The 27080-nt window shown below is 47.0% G+C and overlaps 1 protein-coding gene across 9 annotated transcripts in view; it reads right to left on the reverse strand.

Moving 5' to 3' along the window:
* ST6GAL1 (ST6 beta-galactoside alpha-2,6-sialyltransferase 1) overlaps positions 1–27080 on the reverse strand; it is a 119191-nt gene that overhangs the window by 5053 nt on the left and 87058 nt on the right. For all 9 annotated transcript variants that reach the window (XM_042955015.1, XM_042955017.1, XM_042955012.1 and 6 more), the window contains 3 exons: positions 22798–23433; positions 14926–15023; positions 1065–1163 (listed from right to left, as the gene is read on the reverse strand). In XM_042955015.1, coding sequence (XP_042810949.1) covers positions 1065–1163; positions 14926–15023; positions 22798–23383 — 783 coding nt within the window. In that variant the 5' untranslated portion in view covers positions 23384–23433. The remainder of the gene's footprint in view (positions 1–1064; positions 1164–14925; positions 15024–22797; positions 23434–27080) is intronic.

The following is a 27080-nucleotide window of genomic DNA, read 5'->3' on the forward strand; positions in this document are numbered from 1 at the left end:
CTTGGCACTGTCTAACCCCACCTCTAAGGGGGCGAAAACTGGGGCACAGCTTGCCACATCTGGGGGTTCAAAGTCCCTGTCCTGACCCTGGCCAACTTCTGCTTTCAGGGAGATCAGTGCCAAACTGCGGGGGCTGAGGTGGTGAGGGTACCAGGGGTCACCAGAGCCTGTCGGCTACTGCCGGGTCTGACTCCAGAATCAAGTGTCCCCAGAGGGTCCCCAAGCACCCCGTCCTTCTGCCCTAAAGCCATTCTCCTGTGGCACTGAAGCCACATCAGGGAGAGGCCAACCGACGTGCAGGACAAACAGCGAGAGCGCCAATCTGGAGAGGCTGAGGAGCCAGCAGGCCCGAGACTTCTGTCGCCTTTCTGAAAGAGTGCCCCCTGCTTAGTAAACCAAGCCCTGGGACAGGCGACTTCCCCTCTCCACAGTCCAGTCTCCTCACCTGCAAAAGGGAAATAACCACGCTTCTACCTATTTCCCTGTGTTGTTACGAGAGTGAAATGAAGAATTCTGGAGACCGGAAGTAGGTCAAGCATGATGATTCTGTCATAGGAGTAAGAGTAACCATTGTCTATTCCTGCTGATCTGCGTCAGAAATAACTGAATTAGGGGCGCCTGGGTGGCTCAGTCAGTTGGGCATCCGACTTCGGCTCAGCTCAGAGCCTGCCTGCTTCGGATTCTGTGTCTCCCTCTCTCTCTGCCCCTCCCCTGCTCATGCTCTGTCTCTCTCTGTCTCAAAAATAAATAAAAAACATTAAAAAAATTAAAAATTTTTTGAATTAGATGAACACAACCCCACTCCAGTGAGAAATTTGGGCCCTGTTACTCCTGATCCATACCATAATTAAGAGATGAAAACACGGCACCATGGGGCAGGGCGCGGAGGGCACTGGTATAGGACGGGAATACTTCCGCACTGCTATTCCGGATGAAGTGTGTTGTCCTCAAACTGAAAGAGCCAGTCCTCAGGGATGGCCCAGATGACTCTCAAACCCAGGAACTCAGGGACATCTACAGGCAAACAGAAGACTCATCCCTACCTCCCATGGATACCCACTTACCTTTGGGATATCTGAATGGTAAACAGATGGGTCCCACACAATTAGGATTCCCTCGTTGTACAAACTGTCTTTGAGGAAGCGCCCTTCAGTGGTGACCAACTGCAAGAAGAAGCAGCAAACTGTCACCTGGATGTCAACATGTAAACATTCTGCTTGTGGTAGTAACTGACAGGTCACAAGTACCACCTGAGGCCCCAGGGCCCGTGAGGCTTCTAAGTTTCGGTGCAGCACTTAAATTTCAATGCCATATGAGATCAGCTGTCAACACTCACCCTAAAAGGCACATGTTGCCCAGGTGGAAACTGAGACGAACAAATGGCGGAAATCAAATCAAGAATTGTTTGACAATAAAAGCCAGAATCACAATAATCCCTCCCCACCTCGACCACTCACCATCACGAGGGGGAGACCTAATCAGTGTCACTGCAATGTCTCAAGAGCAACTATGTGAAGGTGGGTGGTCTGTGTACAACCCAGGGAATACCAACTTGTCATTGGCCTCGGAGGTCATTCAGCCATCTCGTCGCCCCCAAACCTCCCCCAAAGGTAGGAAGGCCCTGGAAGCCTGAAGAATATAACCCCACTTCCTCAGCATATCTTTGAGACAAGAAATATTAGTGGTGGGGATTATGTAGTTGCACTGGGTGTCAAGGAGTCCCCAGACAGTCACAGGGGGCCAGGGTGAGTATGGCCATGAGGTGAGTGAGTGGTTAAGGGACAAATAATAGCAGGCCAAGCCAGGGAAGGGGGGTGTAGGGAGAGGGAAGGTGTCCCAGACAGAAAAAGCAATGTGTGCAAATCCCCAAATGTGAGATTATGTGAAAGAGACTGCTGGGCATCACCCAATATTCATCCCTTCTTTCTTCCTTGGAAACAAACATTTCTGCTTGCCTCAATACAGGGCTATCTAAAATAAAGACTACCTGAAATAAAAATGTCCCAGCTTCTCTTACAGCTAAGCATGGCCACGTGATAAAATTCTGGCCGAGGGTGTGGGAGCAAGTGTGACTTGCAGAAGTGTCCTTAGAGGCAAAGTCATGCCTTTCCTTGTTCATTCCTCTTTCCTGCTGGCCCAAAGTAGATGTGATGGCTGGAGCTTCAGCAGTCATCTTGGACTGTGGAGTTGAAGCCCCAGGACTGAAGGGCAAATACACAAGGTAGCAGGAGCCTGGGTTCCTGACACACTGGAACATCATAACGGCCCTGAAATGTCTACCCTTGGACTTCTTTTACATGAGACAGAAATACATTTTTATCTTGTTAACCTAGTGTTGAGGGGTGGGAAGAGTGTTCCTGGCACTTATAAACAAACTTAGTTCTACTTAGTACAGTGAGGAGCTTGTCTGGGAATTGCAGGTTGTCCAGTGCAGCTAGGATACAAAGGGAGAGCTGGAAGGTACTAGAAAAACGTAAGCAGGGACCATGCCAGGGAACTTAGGGTTTCTTCAGTAGATTATGGGACCCGTGAAGTCTTTTAAGTGAGAAGGATCTCAACAGACTAGTGTCCTGGAGTCTCTAGAGTTTCAGAGAAAGGAGACCAGGCAGAAGCTGCTGCTGAGGCCTAAGAAATGATGGAGAAGGAATGACGACAAAGAGTTACAACTGTCAGCTATAGACCTGCAGACTCGTTGGGTGTTGAAAGTGAAGGAAAGGGGGCTAAGGGTGACTTCCAGACCTCGGGTCATTTCCTAAAATGGTAACATGGAAAGAAAAGCATGGGCATGTGCCACTGGGGGCGAGGCAGGGATGTGAAGTTCAAGGATGAGACAACTGGCCTTGAGTTCCACAGCTGAGGACCACAGGAACTAGGAACCGAACCCACATCTTCTGACTTAAGGGCGGTCCTCGGTCTGTGAGGAACATTGTTAAGTCCCGGCACAGATATTCAGTGCTGTGGTCCAAAGGCAGAGCAGGTGTCCCAACAAGCTGGTGGCAGGAAGGCCCAGGGAGCAGCGGCCAACCTCCCGCTGTTTTATACTTGTCTTCAGAATTCTACTGCTTCACTCCCTATTCCCATCCTTCTCCACCTCAAAGCAGCAGGTATATTGAGAGCATAAGTCTTTTCCTGAGCCATGCTTCTTTCTATGCAGAGTACTGACACCAGGTGATGTATGGGTACTCAGGAGGATTAGAGAGAACTGGAATTTTTAAGATGTCTCCAGCCCCTCTCCAGTAATCTTCTTAGTACTCAAAGCAGGATGCAGGTGGAGCCAAGTTCTGGCACCCTAAGACTTTGCCACCATCTGTGGCTTCACTGTCCTCAGAAATCCCAAGCGAGCTGCTCAAAAGTCTTCTCCTTTACGATAAAGGAGAACAACAACGATAGCAGCAGATGCCCTTTAATGATGTTTACTACAAGCCAGGTACTTTCCATACAGTATCTCAGTTCATCTTCGCAAGAACCCCAGGAGGTAATTATTAATATGCTCATTTTATAAATAAGGAAATAGACACAGAGATGCTAAGAAACTCACCCAAGCCATCTTGCTAGTAAGCAAGGGGTCTGAACTAGAGCCCTTTTGTCTGGCTCCAGAGCCCATACTTCTGACCTACATACTGCACTGCCTCCCACAAAGAGGGCAGGGGTGGGTCACCCATGGGTCTTGGGAGGAGATGTCAAAGAAAGCATTTGATGAGGGACATAGACATGTCAATGGGAACGTTGCTTCTTGTGTGAGTTGTAGCAAGTCACAGCGGGAAGATCCTCGAGGGACGAGATCCAAATCTGTCATTTTCAGAGGAGTAAACTGAGTTCCGTAGAGAAAAGAGACTTGTCCAAGGCTACCAAGTGAGCTTGGGACAGAGCCAGAACCAGAGTCTAGAGGCTGGCTCCTCCCCGAGTGTCTGTTTTTCCCCCCACAAGGCTATATTCATAAACCACGAGGCCCTTAAATAAGTGAGCACACCAACAGGGGCCGGGCCACCCTCAGTTCTCACCACACATGGTGGGGAAATGGCCATTCACCCAAGCCACTTGATGAGGCAAATGACAAAGCAGGACAGTAAGTGCTAGTTTATCCAGAGGAGGAACAGAAAGTGAACACAGCCAGGACCTGTGTGGGGAGAGGGAAGAAACTAGCAAAGCACTCCTCAACCTTACATGGACCGGGCTCTGTACTTACAACATTAATTCTGCTGTGAGATTTAAAGATGTCCTCAAAGACAAGAGAGCCTCAAAACTGCTTGGGCAAGTGGGGCAATGCTTCATGTCTAACCCACTCTGTGGTCTTAGGAGGGCAGCTGCCCCTCTCCAGGCTAAGGTAGCTTATTTATAGGACATTATCACCCTGTAAGGCCCTGCATGACCAGCCATGCCTGGACAGCATCTCAATCTGTCATGTTTTCATTTGCAGCAGAAGGCACACGGGAGAGAATCAAAGTGTTTCCAAATGCTCCTGTACTTAACCTCATGCAGAGTCTGACCTGAGTTCAAGGGATCCCAGGAGCCTCATGATGAGGAAAATAAGTCACTGCCATAGCAACGGAGACCCAAGGAACACCTGCCAGGAAAAGGTTACACCAGGGAGATGGAAACCTGTTTAAAATACTCTCTCCAGTCACAGAGTAAGAAATGGTCACTGCGGAAAGTTAGAAAAGACAAGAATATACACATATATCTATATATGGAAGAATAAAATAATAACCCCAATCATTGCATTCTGCAGATCTTACCTGAATGGTTTTTATTCTTCCCAAATCTTTCTTCCCTCAGTTATGGACTGAACTTTGTATGTTGAAACCCTGACCCCCAACTGGACTATATTGGAGATAGGGCCTTCAGGGCAGTAATTAAGGTTAAATGAGGTCACAAGGATAGATCCCTAATCTGAGAAGATTGATATTCTTACAAGAAAAGGAAAAGATGCCAAAGATCTCTTTCTCTCCACATGCACACAGGGGAAAGACCACATGAAGACATAGAGAGACGGTGGCCATCCACAGACCAGGAAGAGAGCCTTTATCAGAAACCAACCTTGATGGCACCTTGATCTTGTAGCTCTGGCCTCCAGAATTGTGAAAAAACAAATCTCCGTAGTTTAAGCCACCCTACCTGGTGGCTTGTTACCTGGTACTTTGTTATGGCAGGCCTAGGAAACTAATATACTGTGTGTGTGTGTGTGTGTGTGTGTGTGTGTGTGTGTGTGTGTGTGGATACTGATATCTTAACTACAGAGTCTAGACTTAGTCGTTTTGTTAAACTCACACAGCAATTAAAGTCAATGTCTTCTTATTTATCCCTCACAGTATTTCCCAGCCCCAAACAGAGTATGAAAAGGAAGCTCTTAGGTTCCATAACTAGCCCAAGATCACACAGCCAGGAACGGATGGAGCTTGGATGCAAATCAAGGCCTGTCTGATCTTTTCCCACTGCACTAGACAACCTTCATTCAAAATAATAAGGGATAACAAAAGAAAGAGTGTGTTCTAGCTGATTTGCGAATTTGCCAGAGTCACAAAGGGGGTTAGTGCTATAGGGAGACAAACAAAGGGTGGTCAGCGTCTTGAGTAGATATGAGAAATGAAGTCTTGACCATGGTAAACTGGACCTGGACAGGAGGTGCCCAGGGCACCTCAAATGGAAAGCCACCAAGTCAGAGGGGCCTGAATTCTACCAGGCATCCCAGGAAGTCATCAAAAGAACCATAAGTATGGGGCGCCTGGGTGGCTCAGTCAGTTAAGTGGCCAAATCTTGATTTCAGCTCAGGTCATGATCTCAGGGTCATGAGACTGAGCTTCAAGTCGGGCTCTGCATTGGGCGTGGAGCCTGCGTAAGAGTCTCTCTCTCTCCCTCTGTCCCTCTTCCCTGCTCGCTCTGTCTCTAAGGAAAAAAAAAAGCCCCTTTCTGGAAGGGTAGATGACAACCACTTCCTGCCTTTTATAAGTGGGGTATGAGGGGATCATTTATTTTTTGTCCTTTGCCTATGGGGTATCTGGCCAGTCACGCAAGAAAATTGATCTGGCTCTCGCTGCACTGCCCCAAAAGTAGGAGCTTGGGCAAAGATGGATCAATGCATTCATTATGTACTATGAAGTATTTAAATAAGAAATCTGTCTCTAATCCAGAACACCGTGTATGCATATATTCAGGATAAAGCGAATAATGATCAAACATTTAAAATGCAACAGATAAGTCTAGAATGAACTGGAATATCTTGTTATGCCAGAAGATACAGAGTGATAAGAAAAATGATAAAAGCATGTATGTCATGGGGAAACAAGAGCTAGCTTGAAGGAACTCCCACTGGCCAAATCTGAAACCATGTGAATGCCAAAGTAATTCGGAACACTGATGAATTACAAACCATTGAAAAAAAAAATACGGAATCCATGAGTTCTTACCAATAAAACATAGAGAAAGAAAGGAGAGGCGGGAGGGAGGAAATAAATGGGAGGAGGAGAAGTGAGGGTTACACTTACAGTAGAATTCTGAGTGCCAACCCAGTGATGCGGGGCAGGGAGAGCTATAGTTAGAAAGTACCATTTTGCAACCATCACAGTAAAGACTGGTTCAGGCAAAAGTGAGTCATGAATGCGAAATATAGGAGGAAATTTTGATGAGGAGCGAGACAGTGGCACAATATTCAAGTGTTCATCCACAGACCATAAAGGAAAAAGAATAAATGTTATGTGTATGTGTATCCCGATCCTGGACTGGCTCTTGTACTAAAAGAAAAAAAAAATGCCATAAAAGACATTATTAGGTCAATTAGGAAACAGATCTGTCTGGAATGCAGACAGATTAAAGTATGTTACCAGTGTAAATGTATGAAGTTCATAACTGTACTTTGGTTGAGTAAGACAATATTCTCATTCTTAGGAAATACAGACTGAAGTGTGTATTAACTTAGTCTGCTCAGGCTACTATAACAAAATACCAGAAACTGGATGCCTTGAACAGCAGACATTTATTTCTCACAGTTCTGGAGGATGGGTAGCCCAAGACTGAGGTACCAGCACATTTGGTTTCGCAGTGAGAACCCACCTTGTGGCTTGCAAATGGCTGCTTTTCTCCGTGTCCTCACCTGGTGGAATGAAAGTGAGCTCTGGTCTCTCTCTCTCTCTCTCTCTCTCTCTCTCTCTCTCTCTCTCTCTCTCTTTCTCTCCCTCCCTCCCTCTCTTTGTTCTTATAAGGCCACTAATCCCATCATAGAGACCCTACCCTCAAGACTTCATCTACATCCAGTCATCTCCCAAAAGCCCCACTGCCAAACACCATTGCACTGGAAGTCAGGGCTTCGACAGATGAATTCAGGAGAGACACATTCAGTTCATAACATTCTGTCCCTGGATCCTCCAAAATCACATCCTTCCAACATGCAAAATACATTAATTCCACCCAACATCACCGGATGCCTCAACTCACTCCAACAACAACTCTAAAGTCTAAAGTCCTACGTCTCATGTAAATATCTAAATCACGTAAGGGTGAGGTAGTTCATCCTGAAGCAAAACTCTTTTCCAGCTGTGAACCCATGAAACCAGAAAAGTTATGTCCTTCCAAAATACAATGGTGGGACGGCATAGGATGGACATTCCCATTCCCAAAGGGGGAAATCCGAAGGAAGGAAGAAAGAGGTAACAGGTCCCAAGGAAGGCCAAAACCTAGCAAAGTAAATACCACTAGATGCAGAGGTTTGAGAAGAATCATCTTTGGGGCTGGGCCTGGGTGGTTCAGTGGGTTAAGTGTCCGAATCTTGGTTTCAGCTCAGGTCATGATCTCACAGTTCATGGGTTTGAGTCCCGCATTGGGCTCTGTGCTCACAGTGCAGAGCCTGCTTGGGATTCTGTCTCCCCCACTCTCTCTGCCCCTCCCTGCTCTCTCTCTCAAAAATAATTAAATAAACATTTTAAAAAATCCTCTTTGGTTCAATGTCATGCCTCATGGACCCACTGGGGCCAGTCAGGAGTCATACCCCCAAGGCTCTGAGTAGCTGTCATCTGGCCTAATAAAACCACAGCAATGCCCCCCTCCCACCTTTGAAACCAAGGACGCAGCCCTGATGATTTCTGAATCACATTTGGGATCATGCTTTTCCTGCTGTAAGGCACAATGACAGTTTGCAGCCAAAGAGCTCTGTGGTCTGGTCCTGTAGTATCTAAGAAGCCCAGGAGCCTTCCTCCACTTCGTCCTGTATCCGTTTCCTTCAGCTCAAGCTGGCAGTGTTTCTGCTGAGGTGGCTGATTAGCTCTGTGGTTCACACCCTTGCTGATCTCTTTATCAAGTGGTCTTGGGCCACCCCTTAGTTTCCTCTTCAGAACAAGCTTTCTCATTTTTTTGCAGTATAGATAAGCCAAGAATTTTCAAATCTTTAAGCTCTGTTTACTTTTTGCTAAACAATTCCTTTTTAAATTCATTTTTGTCTACTCCTATCTCACTGAAAGCAGTCAGGAGAAACCAAGCTACTCCTTCAACATTTTGCTTAGAAATCACCTTAGATAAATATCCAACTTCTTTGCTCAAAAGTTCTACCTTCCACAAAACATTAGTACTCAGTCAAAATCTCTGCCACTTTATAATAAGGATCACTTTTTCTCCACTGTTCAATAACATGTTCCTCATTTCCACCTGAGATCTCACCAGAATGGCCTTTAATCATCCATATAACCTGCCAGCATTCTGTTCACGATTATTTCCATATTCTCTAGAAAGATAGAAGCTATCTCTCCAGCTCCCATCTTTTTTTAACTTTTAATGTTTATTTTTGAGAGAGAGAGAGAGAGCGCACACATGTGCACAAGCAGGGGAGGGGCAGAGAGCGAAGGAGACAGAGGATCCGAAGCAGGCTCTTCACTGACGGCAGTGAGCCTCATGTGAGTCTCAAACTCAGGAACAATGAGATCAGAACCTGAGCCACAATCAGATGCTCAACCAACTGAGCCACCCAGGCACCCTGGCTCTCCTCTTTTCGAGTCCTCACCAGAATGTCCCTTAGCATCTTTAGTTCAAGCATGCCCTCCAAATCTCCTCCAGCTTCTGTCAATTGCCCAGTTCTAAAGCCACTACACATTGTTAGGTTTTCTTATAGCTGCACCCCACTTCTCAGTACCAACAAATCTTAGCTCAGGCTGCTATGACACAATACCATAGACTGGATGGCTTAAGCGACAGGCATTTACTTCTCATGGTTCTAGAGGCTGGGGAAGTCCAAGGTCAAGGCGCCAGCAGATTTGGTTCCTGGTAGAGCTGCCCATCCTGGCTTGTAGACAGCCACCTTCCTCACATGGCAGATATATCACGGGGACCCACACTCAAGACCTCATCGAAATATATTTATCTCTGAAAGACCCCATCCCAAACACAATCACATTGAAGGTTAGAGCTTCAACAAATGAGTTGATATAGTGGGGGGGAGGGGTATAAACTTTCTGTCCTCAGGAATTAATATCTACAATATATACAACTTACTCTCAAATGAAAACCTATTCTGAAGAATGAAAAGAGCAGATGATATAGCAATGGGGTAAAATGAAAAAGTAATAGGGTCTGGATAAAGGCTATACAGGCAATCTTGGTTTTGGTCATATTATTGCAACTTTGCTGAAAGTTTCAAGTATTTGCAAATACAAAGCTCAAAAAAATTTTTTTAAAGAATTTGGAGAAGTTTGGAGGCAGTCCACTGAAGGAGCAGAAGGTTCTCTGGACTATACTCAACAAATATTTATTGCACACCGACTACATAATGGGCACTGGTCCAGGCATTTGGGTTTAAGAGTGAACCAAACAGACAAACGCGCCTCCTCTTGGAGCCCATACGCCATGGTGGGAGAGCCAGGCAATAAATGAGATGGATAACCAGGATGATGGTAGAGATAGGCGTGGACTGGGAAGGCACCAGCAGGGAGCCAGGGAAGAGCCTGACCCAGCTGTGACGAGGCCTTCGTTCATCCTGCACGGGTCTGCCATTACCCTATGTGGGTTGTGCAGACCACCTTTTCTTCCTGGGCCTCGGTCATCCTGTTTGGAAAATGAAATGACCCCACAAGATCGTGGGCTCCACAAGCACAGGGAACATGTCTGTCTCTGTTTTACTGCTGTTGCGGGCTGCTGAATTCCAGCTCCCTTCACAGAGGCTGGCACGGAGCAGGTAATCAATGAGAATTTGTGGCATGAATTCGTGGCTAGTTGATCTCCAAAGTCCTTTTACGCCCTGTGAATTCCAATACAAAGGATGTCCTATCACATCAGACATCACACCGGATTCTGTAGACATTAAAAGGATAATGAGGGAATATTATGAACAACTTTAGGCCAATAAATTCAATAACTCAGAAGAAACGAACAAATGCCTTGAAAGACACAAACTACCAAAGCTCAGTCAAGAAGGAACAAGTAACACGATTAGCCCTAAGTCTATTAAAGAAATTGAATTTGTAGCTAAAAAAAACTTCCCACATGGTAAATTATAGGTCCAGATGGCTTTATTGGCAAAACCTACCAAAATTCAAGAAGAAAAAAAAAAAAAAAAAAAAGAAAAAGAAGAATACTAGTTCTACACAAACTCTTCCAGAAAATTGGCAAATGAACCTTGATCCAAATCCCACCTCTAACGTTTCCTTTCTGCTCTCCCCTGAGCAACTCACTGAGACTCTTCGAGCCTTGGTGTCCCCACTGAAATGGCCTCACTGAAATGGTGCTCATACCAACCTGGGCCTGAAACAAGTATTGAACAACTGGCACAGGCTATGGTCTCAGGATAAGCCCCTGTATGTGATCAGAGAACGTCCCAGTTGAAATCCAATCAGCACACATTCTGGCCATGCACGCGATGTAGGCTTTCTCTCCCCAGCCTGGAAGAACTTCGTAGGCAAACCTACCATAGCCTTAAACTAAAATATTTACAGGATGGGGGTTTACGTCTTCACTAATCATCTGGAAGAGGTGCCTAAGAAGAGGGCAGCCTCCCAGATCCAAGAGACTTTGCAGGGCTCCTCCGTGCTCTCTCTTCTCGATCGCTGCCGCCTACCAGTCTGGAGATCATACCTATTCTCTCCGAGGTCATACTCTCCAGCCCCAAAGTGCCCAGCATGGCCTGGAAATCCTGCTCTGTTCCTCTAGCTGGCCCCTTCCTCTGCTCTCCTCTTTGCTTTCTTTGCTTAAACTTCCTCTACAGAAATCCCTCTTCCCCTCAGCCTCCCTACAAAAAGCCTCCTTTTCTTTACATCCTCCTTTGCAGAGAAAAAAGAAGCCCTTTCATCCTTCCACTATAAACCACCTCCAGCTACACTTTTCCTAGGCTTCTTCCCTTCTGACTCCGTCCCATGGGGCTTGATCCTCAACTGGGCTTTGGATCAACTCCCTCCTCCCCATGATTTACTTATTATCGCCTCTTTTTACTATATTCACTTCCTCCCTCTATTAACTGGTTTCTCCTCACTGACTTAAAAACTTTTTTTTTATTGTGGTAAAATACAACATAAAATGATCCATTTTAACCATTTTTAAGCGTACAGCACAGTGACATGAAGTCAATTCATGCTGTTACACAACCGTTGCCACCCTCCATCTACACAACTTCCTCATCTTCCCAAACTGAAACTCTACACCCATTAAACAATAATTCCTCCTCCCCACCCCAGGATCCAGAAACCACCGTTCTACTTCCTGTCTCTATGAATTTGACTCCTCTAGGAACCTCATGTAAGCGTAACCACGTAGCATGTGCCCTCTTGTGACTCCCTTCCCACTGTCTTTTAAACGTACTCCATTCTCTCCAATCTAAAGAATGAGAAGAACAGAAACTGGTCCTGGAGCCTTCGACCCTCTACAGCTATCGTCCTACTTCGCTTCTGCCCTTCAGAGCCAGCCTTCGTGAAAGAACTGTCCACATTTGCCTTTCCCGCTCACCCTTGACCCTATGCTCCAATGTGGTTTCTGGCTTCACCACTCTCCCCGACAGCTGCTCGCTTTTGCCAATGAGAGAAGAGTGTTTTTCAATCTTTACCTCTGTTGGCCTCAGCAGAGACAGTGCTGATGACCTCCTCTTTCTATTTTTGTTACCCAAAGCCCTGCGTAGAACTTCTGCCTACACCCTGTCCCTCATGCTCTCATCCGGCCCCGCTGTTTCATCGCCTCACGGATAAAGATGACTCGCAAATTCCCACGTCCGGCCCAGAGCCCTCCACTGAACTCCAGCCCCCTCTGTACAGCTGCCTGCTTGACATCTCTTCACAGGTATCTACCAGGCAGCTCCGATCAACCCTATCCAGAGCCATGGTTTCTATCCTACCCTCCTCTCTGACCCTAGCCCTCACAACCCAAAACGTCTTCAAGTTACTTACAATCCCTGTGACTTCCGGCCGGCCAGCCACACAAGCCCGGTACCACCTGCTGCCCCTCTCCCTTCACCCCTCACTAACACCTGTGGACCACAGATGCCAAATAGCTCTTGAACCTGTTCTCTTCCCACCCTCCCCCTCATTTCTACTCTGCGGCAACTACCGGCATTTCATTAACTGTGGCGAACTGTGCCTCCTAACTGTGCCTCTCTCCACACGCTGCAGGGCCTCTGCTCAGACGGATGCCGGCGATGTTTGCCAAGCGCAAGTCTGGTCATGCCGCCGAGGATACTCCTGACCACAGCGCCTTGGCTCGGAGCACCCTTACGTTTGTTCAGCCTCAGCGCTCACCACACCCCCCATGCGCATTACTCCCTCCCCGGGCCCTCGCCTTCCCCTGTCCCCTTCCACACATGGCCTTACCCAGGCTGTTGCCTCTTCGTGAGAGGCCCCAGCCCTTCTCATCCTCTATGCCTACACAGCTGTGTCACCCCCTCGCAACTCCTGATATCCCTGATCAGGGAAAATTTCCCTCTGTGGGCCCTGGTAGCACTTTGATCCTGTCCTCTGCAGTTCTCTGTTGCAACTTTCTATGTCCCTGCATGACGATTGTATCTGTAGGCAGCACATGAAAGGGCCCACTGTATCCCCCAAGCCCATCTCAGTGTCTGCCCACGTAAACGTAAGAGTGGCCATCATCCATCGATGTATGTGCCGGGTACGAGGTGCTCGGCATGGTGTTCTGGCTTATTCTCCATAACGACCTTGTGCTGTGAGGAAGGTACTATTATCCTCCCCTCTCCACAGAGGAACAGACGGAGGAGGCTTAAGTAACTTCCACAAGATCATTTAGCCACTACGAAGCAGAGCGGGTTTCAACCCTAGGTGGCTCTACATACCGCCTCCTACCTTCCACTCAGTACTGCCCATAGTTGTGAAAGGGGATGATGGGAGGGAGAGAAGGAAGCAGAATAAACATCTCTCCTGGATATTCAGGAACCATCTTACATAGAAGTACAGGTTAAGCCTTAGCACTTCATGAGGTGCCCTCCAGCTCCAGGATTTCTTGGACTGGGTTACAAGAAGGAAAAGGAGAAAGAAGGAAAATCTCATCCCAACTCCTCTGCCTGATTTCCTAGATTTGGCAGGGTCCAAGCAGCCAGGAAGTTCTAGCCTCATCTGCCTCTACAGGGCAACACAAATCCATACCCCACCCCCACGATAGCCAGATCTGTCTGAATGTCTCCTTCATTTCCTATTGGCATCTCTGTCCTGCCAATACCACTTTTTAGAATGCCTCCCTATCACTATTTCTCCAAATCCTGCCCATCTTTCAAAGTCTAGCTCTGATGCCACGTGCTTCAGGAAGCCCCTTGCTGACCATTCTATCTTTTTTTTTAATCTGCCCTCTTATAGTTTATAACAAAAGTAGACTCGAACCCAAAGTATACGGTTAAATAATAAATAGGAACTGAAAGCACTTAGAGTCTACTGAGGATAGAACAGTGACAGAAAGTGACATCATCATCAAGGGATTTGAGTAAGAATGGAAAACAAGATGGCACCCACTTGCAAAGAAGTTCAGTTCATCAATCCTAGTTCCCTCATGAAAAGGTTCCTAGGAGTGTGGGCCTCAAATGGAAAGTGGGCCATGTAGGAGGCAGCTTCTGCCCACTGGGGAGTTCCTCAAGGGCAGGCAGTGAAGAGATCACTGTCTGAGAAAAACAGAAGTGGAGCCCTGGCAGAGGAGTGGAGAAATGCAGGCCTCCTGCAACACTGCAGAAAGGGCATGATGATCACCCCAGAATGCATTCCATGCCCACGGAGTCCCAGGCAACGGACAGAGTCTAAACACTGACGTAAAACAGCCAAAGTCTGTGTGTTTACTCAGAGAACAGACAACACTGACGGTCATGAGTGAGGTGAATGGGTGTCCAGACGTCTCATGCTAGTTTTGATACTCATGTCTTCCAGTTTTTGGGGTTTTTTTGAAACCACTAATTAAAATCTATTAACAGAACTCTGTGGCAAGAGTATGCTCCAGTTTCTATTCGTTTTGAGAAATCAGCATATGCTACCTGGAAATACTTCAGGAAGCCAATTATCTAGGGGAATTCATGAGGTAATACATGAATTCTAACGCCATATAACACATAATCATGTGGTGATGGTGTCTTTCAATATTTGCAGACTATTTTACAGCTTATGAAGCATGTCCACATTCTTGCTTCACTTACTTTTCACAGCAGCCCTCACTGTCTGATATTCTCTGCTATGTTGTCCCTCATGCAATACTCCGGATATAACCTGGCAGCTACGGGGACTGCATAACTCTGTTTTCTCCGGGCACTGGACAACTCCGTTAATACAAGCTAATGCCCCGGGAGCTTTTTCATGAACACATCACCAGGTTGGATCTTGGGATCACTGTCTTCTCCTTCTCCAGTGAGGAATCCAGGACTCAGGAAGGTCATGGGACTTAATTCATTTGGCATCTTGGATGTGCTCCTAGCAGATGGGTTCTACGTTAGAGCCCATCCTGTGGTCCTTCCCTCACTCCAGAGCTGCACAGAAGAAATTTTACCTGAGAATTCATCAGGCGAATAGTGGTTTTCGTGCCCACATCTTGTTGGAAATTGGCTGTGGGCGCCCCATTAAATCTCAGGACTGCGTCATGATCATCTATAAACCACAAGGAAACAGAAAAGAGGTGATGAGCACCAGCAACATGAAGAAACAGAGAATGGTCTGGAGGGAGAGAGGGCAGGAGGAAGGGGAGGGGTGAGAGAATAACACTTCCCAATCTTTATCCCATCAGGACACACAGGGGGAAAGGGTCACATGCGTACGGGGCAATCAGGTACCGTTTGCAGACAGAGAGGACCACCTGTCCGCCCGGCCACGGAGAAAGCTAAGGAGGCTCATACTGTGGCATCCCTGAAATCCACTCAATGGTTCCAGTGTGCCCGGGCGCAACAGAAAAGTGAACGGGGCCAGTGTGCTACCGAAAGTGCAATCACTGTTCCAGCTACCAAAGGAGCAAACCAAATAATCTTTTGGTATTACCAGTAGGTCATACTTCTCAATCCCTGTCAGAAAAACAAAGACTCTACCGTAGGCTCAGGGTAACCCACGCGTGCAAAGTCCCCGTAGCACTCTGAAAAGCTTGCAGTGCTCAGGGAATTGGAAGCATTTATTATGGCACCCAAGACACCTCCCTAAGTGTTCCATTAGGAACCTGAGGCCCAAAGAAGGGTCACAAACCCGGGTGGTGGCAGAGACGGAACAGCAGGTCGTAGATCTAAACTGAACCCCACATTTTCTACTTAAAAAGAAAACCTCTTGGGATACCTGGGTGGCTCAGTCGGTTGAGCATCCAACCCTTAGTTTCGACTCAGGTCATGATCTCACGGTTCATGAGAGCGAGCCTCGTGTCTGAGATCGAGCTCTGTGTCATCGGGCTCTGTGCTCACAGCACAGAACCTGTTTGGGATTCTCTCTCTCCCTCTCTCTGCCCCTCCCCCATGCTCGCACATGCACTTGCTGTCTCTCTCTCTCAAAATAAACAAATAAATTTTAAAAATACTAAAATAAATGAAAAAAAAAAAAGCCTCTTTGTCAGAAGCAATGTCTTAAATCCAGGCAAGATCAAACAGGCCATGTTTTTAAAAATCCATTCACTCCCTGTCTCTAGTTCCCCGTCCTTGTAGCTGTTTCAGCAGAGCTTGAAAGACCTGGAGAAGTTTCTCTACGTGGCACTGACCAATCTCATGGAGGAGAGAACTAACGACGTTTAAGATCTATCCCAACCCTGAGCCAACCTCCTATGAGCTCATCCCATTTTACTTGATCAAGCAAGTTTGGGGTTCACCCGTAAAATCTGCACAGGGTTTGGAGGTCAGCCCAATTCTCTGCTGTTGTATTTCCCTCCTTGTGGGAAATTTATTTGGGGTGGTTCGTCATCCACAGAGGTGGCATCAAAAGGTGGAGGGGGGCGGGACAATACAAGACGATCCGAAAAAAGAATACCCATAGAGTTAAGGGATGAAATCCTCCCTCTTTATTTCAATTCTAATCTAGGTCTTAAGCCTCAGGAGTCTAGACATCTCAGCCACAAAAACAACCTGATCTTAATCCTAGGACAAATTTTATCAAAATGGGCTCGGAAGTTACATGACGTGTCCATAGTCCGCACTTTATCAGCTTACAGGGCAGGCATACTGAACTGCAAATAGGGCAGAAGGCGTATCTTTACACAACTCAGATTGCAACACATTTGGCAGAACTGGTCACTGGCTTCAAAAGTGACCGGCGGTAATCACACCAGAAACGTAGATGCATCAGGAACTTGACTTAGTCAGCTCCCCCATTTCACAGGCGAGCAAACGACTAATCTGAGCACCCCAGTACCAAAAAAATGACAAACTCAGATGGAGTAACTGAGAATTGAATAAAAGGACTATTTCCAAAGTTGTAGGTAGAATTTACTTTTTTTTTTTTTAAGTTTCGTTATTTATTTTTGAGAGAGACAGAGACAGCACGAGTGGGAGAGGAGCAGAGAAAGAGAGGGAGACTGAGAATTCTGAGCAGGCTCCGTGCTGTCCGCACAGAGTCCGACAGGGGGCTCGAACTCACCAACCCATGAGATCATGACCGGAGCCCAAACCAAGAGTCAGATGCTTAACTGACTGAGCCACCCAGGCACCCGGCAGGTAGAAGTTAAAGAAATCAACAAGGAATGGGTGAAACCCCAGGGATGGCCACAGTGGGAGCCATTCCTACCCTTGCACCTAACGTGGCAAGCAGAGCAGAGGCCCTGAACTGAAGAAGGCCACCTGTCGGGACTGGTGGCTGTTAGGGGAATACAGCTACTGCTAATGTCTAGGCAGTGAGAAGGGAATCGATTCCTCAACCTCTCTCTCCTCCTTGCCTCTGATTTCTCGGCCTGAGGGTAAAGAGAGAGAGCAGGGCTCAGAGACAGAGAGGGCTGCTTGAAAGGAGCTGAACTTTTAGTCGGGGAGAGAAGCACCCTGTGGTTATTCTGCACGGAAAGAGCTGGGGGCAGGAGGCGGGGGGGACAGGCACTCCGACTTCACTCTCTCCCTTCTCAGTTTTACAGCAGCACTTGTATTGTCCAGTCCCAAATAAAAGCCAGAGGAGAAGGAAGCCCAGCTGACACGGTCCCAAATGTAAATTCCCAGGGCACAGAGTCAGACAGGAAAAGGAAGAGAGTGGGTCTGGAGGGCTAAATGGAGAACACCCAGCACCAGAGGCTTAGGATACATCCTTGGTATTGACCATCAGGAAACATGTTTTTGTTCATTCAACAAATACTGATTAAGCACCTATTTCTGTCAGGCACAGTTCTAGGTGGTAGAGACAATGGCCATGAGCAAGAAAGATAATAAGGTCCTTGCCCTTAGACCTTAGATCTTGTAATCTACTGCAAGGAGGAAACCAATAAATGAGCCCAGCAACCTCTACTCAAGATAATTACAGACTGTGATTAATACTATGGCACAGATAAAGTGAGCTGTGTAACAGGGGCCCTGAAGGGATCTCCTTTGTATGGAGTGATGATTTGGGACGTGCTGCTGCCATCCAAAGGGAGGCCAGGCACAAGAAGGGTTTAGGGAAGTATACTTCAGCCAGAGGGTGCAGTACTGTGGGGACCCTAAGGAGAGTAAGGAGACGAGTGAGGTGAGAGAAAGAAAAGATGCGTTAAAGAAGCTGGCAGGAACCCGGCCACACAGGCTGTGGAGGCCACAGGTATGAAGTCTGGATTTTATTCTAAGGAAGAAAAAAAAAAATCAATCAAAGAAGAAAACTTTAAAACAGGCCACTAAATTGGGCTCATAAAGAAAGAGGACAGCATCCTCGTTTGCCAAAACAGTGCTTTGCTAGTGAAGGCAAAGAAGTTCTGAAATCAAATAGGCCTCCGGGAAGTCGCCAGGAAAAATCCACAGCTACTGGGAGCCCAGCAAATGAGCCCTGCAAGGGAAGGCTGCAGAAAACAGGGGCCACCACTTCTGTTTAACTTAGAATGAGAGAGAGGGACACAAATTAGAAAATGAAGAAATAAATGCACCACCATATGCTCAGGATATAACTGCATGCCAAGAATATTCAACAGAATCAGCTCATTAGTAAATTCATCAATACACCAAAATCTACCGCCTCCAGGTATAGTAACTCTAAATAGCTGGAAATAATAATGAAAGAAATTTTATCATAGTTTAGACCAACCTCTTTGTGTATTTTCAAATGAGCTTAATAAATCATGTAAGCATATTTGGAAAGCTGAATTCTGGTTCTGGTCAGGAAAACTAGATATAATACACATCAGGGCGAGGAAATTATGGCCTGAAGGCCAAAACTGGCCCATTCTCTGTTTTGCAAATAAAGTTTTATTGGAACATAATGAGGTTCATTCATTTACTACTGTCTAGTTTGCTTTTCCACTACAACCGCAGAGTTGAGTAGCTGTGAGAGACACTCTATGGCCTCAAAACCAAAAATATTTGCTGCCCAGCCCTTCATGGGAAATGTCTGCTGATCCCTGATACAAACAATCATACCTTCTGAGCTACACAATCCAGGGATGTCTTCTCAGTCCTCATTCTGCACAAGAACTCCACCTGCCCAGAATCTGCCCAAACTCCACTCCCCTTGCCTTGCATATGACACACACCCAGTTCTCCCTGTTCCTTCTCACTGGCCTTCTGAATGTCTCCGCCTTCCCTGTTCTTTCTCCACCTCTTAATGTTTATTTATTTTTGAGAGCGAGAGAGACAGAGTGTGAGCAAGCGAGAGAGACAGAATGTGAGCAGGGGACGGGCAGAGAGAGAGGGAGACACAGAATCTGAAACAGGCTCCAGGCTCTGAGCTGTCAGCACAGAGCCCGACGCAGGGCTCGAACTCACAAACCACGAGATCATGACCTGAGCTGAAGTCGGACGCTCAACCGACTGAGCCACCCAGGTGCCCCTCTCCATCTCTTGAATGTATACTTTCTCTAGGTTTTCTCCTCAGCCCTCTCCTGGACTAAACTATCACCTCAGCACAAAGGACTCCTCAATCTGATCTCCCACCCTGACCCTGCCCCGGAATCAAATACCCAATCGCATAGATATCTACCCAGGAAATTGACAAACACATCAGACTCAGCATTTCCAAGACAGCACCTGTCTTCCTCTAGAAGCAGGCTCCCCTGTGATAGGAGACAGCCCGCTCCCAGGCTAGAAACTCTGGCACCTGCTGATCACTCAAGGTCATTTCTAGTTAGACACCAGTTTCTGCCTCTTCTCAAATCAGACCCACCAGCACCATCACTGCTCAGACAATCCTGGCACTTCTCCCCCGGAAGTTCTCAACTAGAATGCCCTTCTCCTATGGGAGAGCAAGTAAGTGAGAATATGAAGGGATTTTTTTTTAAGCTGATAAGGGATTCATCACATCAAAATTTTTATTTTATGTTTTATTTGAGAGAGAGAGAGAGAGAGAGAGTGAGTGAGCGGGAGAGGGGCAGAGAGAGAGAATCTCAAGCAGGTTCCATGTTGAGCATGGAGCCCGATGTGGGGCTCAATCCCACGACCCTGGAACCTGAGAGTTGGACACTCAACCGACTGAGCTATCCAGGCACCCCGCTGTCTCTGTTTAAAATATTGCTGTTCTGCAGAAGATCTTGTTAGAAAAGTGAGCTCTGTCACTACCAATAAGCACAACACTATAATGGATATTTAAAAATAATAGAAGCACTGATTCCTACTGTATCTTCAGGTCCTGAGATTCTGTAATTTTACTGATTACATGAGGACTAATTGTCTCTTTTGGCCTCACCTACCTGAATAATTTTCAGCCTTTCTGTTTGAAAACGATTACGGGAGTAGGCATTCTTAACCTGGGGACTGTGGACCAACTTCATGGGATTCATGAATCCCTAAAATCATGTGCAAAATACCTGTGGGTTAGGTGTGTATAAAGTGTGTGTGTGTGTGTGTGTGTGTGTGTGTGTGTGTATTAAATCAGTCTACGCGTTTTTCCAGAGAGAAAGTCCACAGCTTCCAGCCAATTATTCTTAGAGGTCTCTGTGACCCCACAAGGTTAAAAGTCAGAATCTATCAATTTGCTTTTTTAAGAAATCCTTCACAGTTAATAAAGATGGAAAGCCTGTCCATATTTATAAACATGTGCAACATGTCCATATTTATAAACATGTGCAACATGTTCTTTATGTGCAACACAAAGAAATGCAGTTGCTTTAGGCTCCTTAGTTCCCTTATTGTGAGAGAATGTGTTTTCCATCCTTGTGAAATGAATCAGGCTAAAGAAAGCAAAGCACAGGAAGCCTTCCTCTTCTGTCAGGCTCTGGAAGGTCCTGGAGCAGGTGAGGTCATATGTCTCCTTTTTTATTCCCTGCACATAACTGCCAGGAAAAATGGTCTGAAAGGCTCTCAAAGGAAGAAAAGTAGACCCAAATGGGATTCTCTGCAGCAGAAAGAAGTGGTGAGATCACATTTTGTGCTTCCCCAAATAGTCAGTACTTCCTAATAAAAGCTGCCAAGGTGACTGGCCCCACCCCCACTTCTGCTTTTGCCTTTCTGGTTTCTTTGGGGCTGTGTTTTCTAAAAACTCAGTGTGGAGGTTTTTTGTTCATCCGAATGGATCCTTTCCTCCATCCTTTCTTTCTTCCTGATTTTTGCTCTGTAGTGGTCATGCTTAGAATATCCCAGGTGCTAGCTGATGCTCTTTTTCACATGAAATCATCACTGTCTACCGGGGCAGAATTGCGTTGCGGTTTCAGGGACAGCCCGATACTTCTATGAACTGGAACCGCCATCTGTATTTTTATGCACCGCATACAAGTTTGGAGTGATTTGCATAAACGTTAGAATAACCTTTTTCTATAGACTAGAGTTATAGTTTCAACTGTGTATTTCCCTGGAAAAACTTTGATCTTGAGACGTAACAAAAATTGCACGTTGGACTTCAAATGTTCTGCTTTTTAATAGGGCATCTCCTCTGGGCATTTAGCCTAACAAATGTTTCAAGGAATTCATTCATTCTTTATAAACTTTTTTTTTAAGTTTATTTTTTTATCTTGAGAGAGAGAGCAGGAAGGCTGAGAGGGAGAGAGAGAGAATCCCAGGCAGGCTCAGCACTGTCAGCACCGACCCCGATGTGGGGCTCGATCTGAAGAACTGTGAGATCATGACCTGAGCCGAAATCAAGAGTCAGACGCTTGACTGAGCCACCCGGGCATCCCTCATTCATTCTTTTATTCCTTCACGGATCTATCAACAACACAGAGCAGGAGCTTAGAATACAGAGGGGAAAGAGAGGGGGTAGGCCTTTTGCTGAAGGCCTGGGAGCATCAGGCAGCATGCCTCTCCCATAGCCTTCCCACTCTACCTGGAACCTGTCCAGCTATGTCTCCACTATTGAACATATTGGATGGTTTCAAATGGTTTGCTCTTACACACTGCACCACTAACAGGGGTTTGGGGCGGATAACTTAAGTGACTAGAGGGGAAATATCCACTGCAGTGGGTCCAGAAGACCAAACAAAGTAAGGTTAGTTTCATGGCTCCTTTTGTGTCCCTTGTAAAACTGTTTGCCCGAGGGATTGTGATAATGTGCCGTGTCTCCAGCCTCAAACCAGCCAATGGTGGGCACAGTAATTTTCAAATATTTTTGATACACGTATATGTAAGGTCTCTTAGATTTGTTTGCATTTTCATTTGAAACAATAGCATACTTCTAAAACATTATAACCAACAGGGATAACGCTTACTGTGCACCTGCTGTGTGCCCAGCGTGCCTTGCTTTTTAATCCTCCCAGTAATCCCGTGACGTCGGGACAATTACTGTTCCCATTCAACTGATGAGCTAAGTATTGGGGCTCAGAGATTACACAACTGATAAACAATGCACTGTCACTACAAACCGGGTCCTTTGACTCAAAGGCCTGGACACTCATCCTCTCTGCTCTTGCACCTATAGTGGTCATAGCTTTACAATAAAATTTGGCAGGGGCACCTGGGTGCCTCAGTAGGTTGAGTGTTCGGCTCAGGTCATGATCCCAGGGTTGTGGGATCGAGCCCTGCGTTGGGCTCAGCACTGAGCGCGGAGACTGCTTAAGATTTTCTCTCTTTCCCTCAGCCCCTCCCTCCCCCTGCTCATGCTCTCTCTCTAAAGTGAAATTAATCCATTAATTAGTAAAAAAGAGACAAGCAAAGCTGCTCTCATTGATAAAGATGCTGGCAGCCTGGATCCCCACCCTTTCAGCTGCCCTATGGTACCTCTGACTCCTACACGAAGGCCTAAAAACACTGTCGTGGGCCCACTCTGCCAGTCCACGGAGCCGCACGTGGGCCCTTCCTCTCCAGTCCCACCCACATGCCCAGCTCCACGGGGGCACTGGCTGCTCAGCTCACCTTAACACCCCAGAACCCACCTATTTCTCGGCCGAGCTGGGAGGACTTCAGAGATCCTGCCGATGAGACCACAGCACACGTGCCCCACGGCCCAGCCTTGGTCCTAATGTTCTCCTTGGGCAGGAAGCCTTCCCACTCGGAGGTGTTGAAGGGAAAATCTGTGACCTCTACCATGGAGACGTTCACACGTTCCCGGAGGTGGCAGTGCAGGGCCTCGGCACTCAACTTGACCCCCGGCCCTGGCCCCTTATAGGACACTTTATACTTGTTCATATTCAGGTAATTCCTCCAGATCTTCTGCAGCCTGGGGATGAGGTTTTTGGAAGAGCTGTCCTTGTTCCACACCTGGAAGGAGGCCTCCGGCTTGGCCTTGGCTGGGCCCCGGGGGCTGCTGAGGGCCTGGCTGCCCCTGTGGGGGTCCTGGGTGCTGCTTGAAGTCTCAGCCTGTTTCTCCAGACCTCTCAACACCTGGAAATCCTTGCTTTGCAACTTAAGGGAATCATAGTAAGTCCCTTTCTTCTTCTCCTTCCACACACAGATGATTGCAAACAGCAGAAAGGCCAGCACACAGCAGCTGAACTTTTTCTTCAAGTTGGCGTGAATCATAATGAAAGATGTGCTCAAGGTAGCCACTCTGTTCTGAGCAGGAAATAGGCCTAAAAGAGGTAAGACGAGGCAAAAATTTTGTTTAGGTACACAAACCTTTGTTTAGGTAAACGAAACCTAAAAGTAGTGACAGGCAAGAGGTGGGACGATGAGCCAGGCAGCGGATTCAGGGTGAGGAGACTCACTTCCAACCTTGGTCCACTTCCCACCAGGCCCGCGGCCCACAGCAGCTTGAAGTCTGCATTCGGCCTCGGTTTGGGCTCTGAATGTAGACAAGCAGTCCTCAGACACCCCTTGTTCTTCTCTGAACCATAAACATGTCCTGTATTCTCCGACGACTCCTTCGTACGCCCTAAGTCTTGGTCTTGCATTGTCTTGGCCTAGCTCCCTGACTATACTCTCGAGCTAGGTGAGGTCAGGAACCATATCTTACACATCGTTGGGTTCCTAGGGCCTTGCGTGGTCTGTCAGGTGGAGGCACGCATGCTTGAAAAACTAGCAGAAAGAAGGAAGAGCAGGATAACTGGTCTACATCACAAGAGTCCGAACTCCCTGAAATCCTAAGGGGCCCAGCATCCTTTTTAAGATTGCCAGAAAGAGGGGTGCCTGGGTGGCTCAGTCAGTGAAGTGTCTGACTCCTCATTCGGGCTTAGGTCATGATCTCACAGTTTGTGAGTTCGAGCCCCAGGTCGGGCTCTGCACTGATGGTGCGGAGCCTGCTTGGGATTCTCCCTCTCTTTCTCTTTCTCCCTCTGCCTCTCTCTCTCTCAAAATAAATAAATAAACTTTAAAAACCAATTGCCAGAAAGAGACCTTGGTCCACAGACAGGGGCTGTGACAGACAGACCTGGGTGTGGCGCACCTCTCTAAGGGCTTGGGTGTTGGACTCCTACATGAGAAGACCACCGACGGTTAGCTCACAACATGACATCCAGTTTCGTGGCGTGCCCCGCAAGAGTACTATCCGGTGGCAGGATGCTGACCCCCCTCATGGTAAAGCAGAGGAAATCTTGGTAAGACAGCACACACGTGACCAACTCAGGAGATAAAAACAAAGACGCAGGAAGCACCTACGATGGCATTTCATCTAATTTCACCATAAACCAGGGCCCCTGTGATGCACAACCCTAGCCAGTACCACGTGCACAAGTGTCTAAAGGGAAGGGCGTCTCCTGAGCCGTGCAGAGACGCCCTGACCATCATTAGCCATGAAGGTGTTAGAGTCTCCATATTCATAGGTTAGCAACCCAAAGCTCTGAGAGGTTAAGAGAAGTGCCTAGGGTCACAAAGCTGAGTAAATGGTAGCATCGAAGTTCAAATCCAAGTGCACCGGGGTCCATAATCCGTGTCTCTTTCACTATAAACCTGCACTAAACTGTTGCAAGTTCTGGAATGTGGATTTTATGACACACATAGAGCCTAATATGCCCCCTTACATCTGGGTAAAGACCTACTTGGCTTTCCCGGAATTAATTGTGTAACTAGATGGCAAATGGAAGCACTTTGAACTCAAACAATGATCTGTATCTTTTGGAAAACATTAAATTCTCTCCTAAATAACTGGGTTTATTTACCATAATGAGTCTAAGCAATCACCTCTGGGGTTCTGCTAACCCACTAGAGACCCATAGTTCCTTCCCATGGAACCCACAGCTAAGGATATCTGGCCCAAGACATAGGAGTACTGGACTAGGTATTCACAAAACCTGGCTTCTCTCTCTGTTCTTGATGACTTTGGGCAAGTCACTAAACCTGTCGGCACCTAGGTTTACGTACAGTAATCCCTCTCTCATGCACAGACTACTAGGAGGACCAGAAAAAAATGGTGTTTGAACCAAGTCATTGTAAAGGCGTAGCAAGTGTTCTGAACAGACCAGAGAGCAGCCCCTTGGCTCAGGGCCATGTGGACGCCATGTGCGACAGGGAGAAATGGCAGAGTAGAACACTTGACTTTCAGGTCCTCATCTGAGACTTTTCAATGTAAGTGGCTTCCAGACCGTTCCTGGAACCCATGGGAAGTACCATAGGAACCAGTGGCTCTGGGGAGAATGGGCTCTCGCCTTGGGCTGCAGAAGTTTTGGAAGTGACGAAATGTACAAAGGGAGAAAAATGCAAACCTATGATCATGAAATCGGGGAGGGGCCTTGTTACATGTCAGAAAATTAAGGAATTCAATTTCCTCAGACACTCAGCCCAGCTAATCGCGTGACTACAATAGCTAAAGAACTCAGAAGAAGGGAAAGGAGCATTTAAAAAGTGCCTCCAGTATGGTATGGTAGGCTCTTTAGCTGCAATGACTAATTTATTTCTTTTAATGTTTATTTATTTTTGAGAGAGAGAGAAAGAGAGAGAGAGAGAGAGAGAGAGAGAGAGAAAGCGGGGGAGGGGCAGAGAGAGAGGGGGACAGAGGATCCGACGTGGGTCCTGCACTGACAGCAGTGAGCCCAATGCGGGGCTCAAACTCAAGAACCTTAAGATCATTACCTGAGCCAAAGTCAGACACTTAACTGATGGAGCCACCCAGGCACCCCTGCAATGTCTAATTTTATCTTTACTATAATACCATGAGATAGATATTCACAGCCCCATTTGAGAAAATGAAAACACTGATGCTTAGCAAAGTTACGGGGCTTCTCCAAAGTCAACCAGTAGTCAGTGCCTGAACCAGGATTCCAACCTAGGTCTATCTGACTCTAAAAGTTTATGGTCTTTGCACTAAAAGACATCTGTGTTGAAAAACAATGAAATGTCAGTGTTGACCAAACTCAGAAATCAGGGTCTCAGAAATCAGAACTCAGAAATCAGGGTCCCTAGAGGGACAACTTAACCCACAGACAATCATAGGAAAAAAAACACCTTTGCCATCTGCAATGTCCCAGCCCTGACCAGTGTGCACTGTTTTACCCTCAGGCAGCCCCTTCACAAAAATTAGGCTTATAAGATCCACAATAACCCTGTCAGGTAAGCACAGGAAATCATATTAGCTCCATTTATAATTGAAAGAACTGATGTTATAGGAAGGAAGGGAGGGAGGGAGGGAGGGAGGGAGGGAAAGGGAAGGAAAGCGAAAGGGAAAGGGAAAGGGAAGGGGAAGGGAAGGAGGAAGGAAGGAAGGAAGGAAGGAAGGAAGGAAGGAAGGAAGAAGGGAGGGAGGGAGGGAAAGGGGAGGGAGGGAAAGGGAAGGGGAAGGTAAAGGGGAAGGGGAAGGGGAGAGAAGAGAAGGGAAGGGAAGGGAAGGAGGAAGGAAGGAAGAAGGAAGGAAGGAAGGAAGGAACGAAGGAAGGAAGGAAGGAAGGAAGGAAGGAAGGAAGGAAGAAGGGAAAGGGAAGGCGAAGGGGAAAGGAGAAGGGGAAGGGGAAGGGAAAGGGGAAGGGAAGGGAAGGGAAGGAGGAAGGAAGGAAGGAAGCAGGGAGGGAGGGAGGGAATGGGAAGGGAAAGGGGAAGGAAGGAAGGAAGGAAGGAAGGAAGGAAGGAAGGAAGGAAGAAGGAAGGAAGGAAGGAAGGAAGGAAGGAAGGAAGGAAGGAAGGAAGGAAGGAAGAAGGGAGGGGAAGGGGAGGAGAGGGGAGGGAAGGAAGAATTTCCAAAGTTGCATGTGTGACTAGAAAGCAGTGCAGTAAGTTGGGACTTAACTCTTCTATGTATGAGTGAAATGAAACAGGAGGTAGGGAGGTAGGACCTGATTCACTATCTAGAAGC

This window comes from Panthera leo, chromosome C2 (assembly GCF_018350215.1).
Source record: "Panthera leo isolate Ple1 chromosome C2, P.leo_Ple1_pat1.1, whole genome shotgun sequence".
Classification (NCBI taxonomy): domain Eukaryota; kingdom Metazoa; phylum Chordata; class Mammalia; order Carnivora; family Felidae; genus Panthera; species Panthera leo.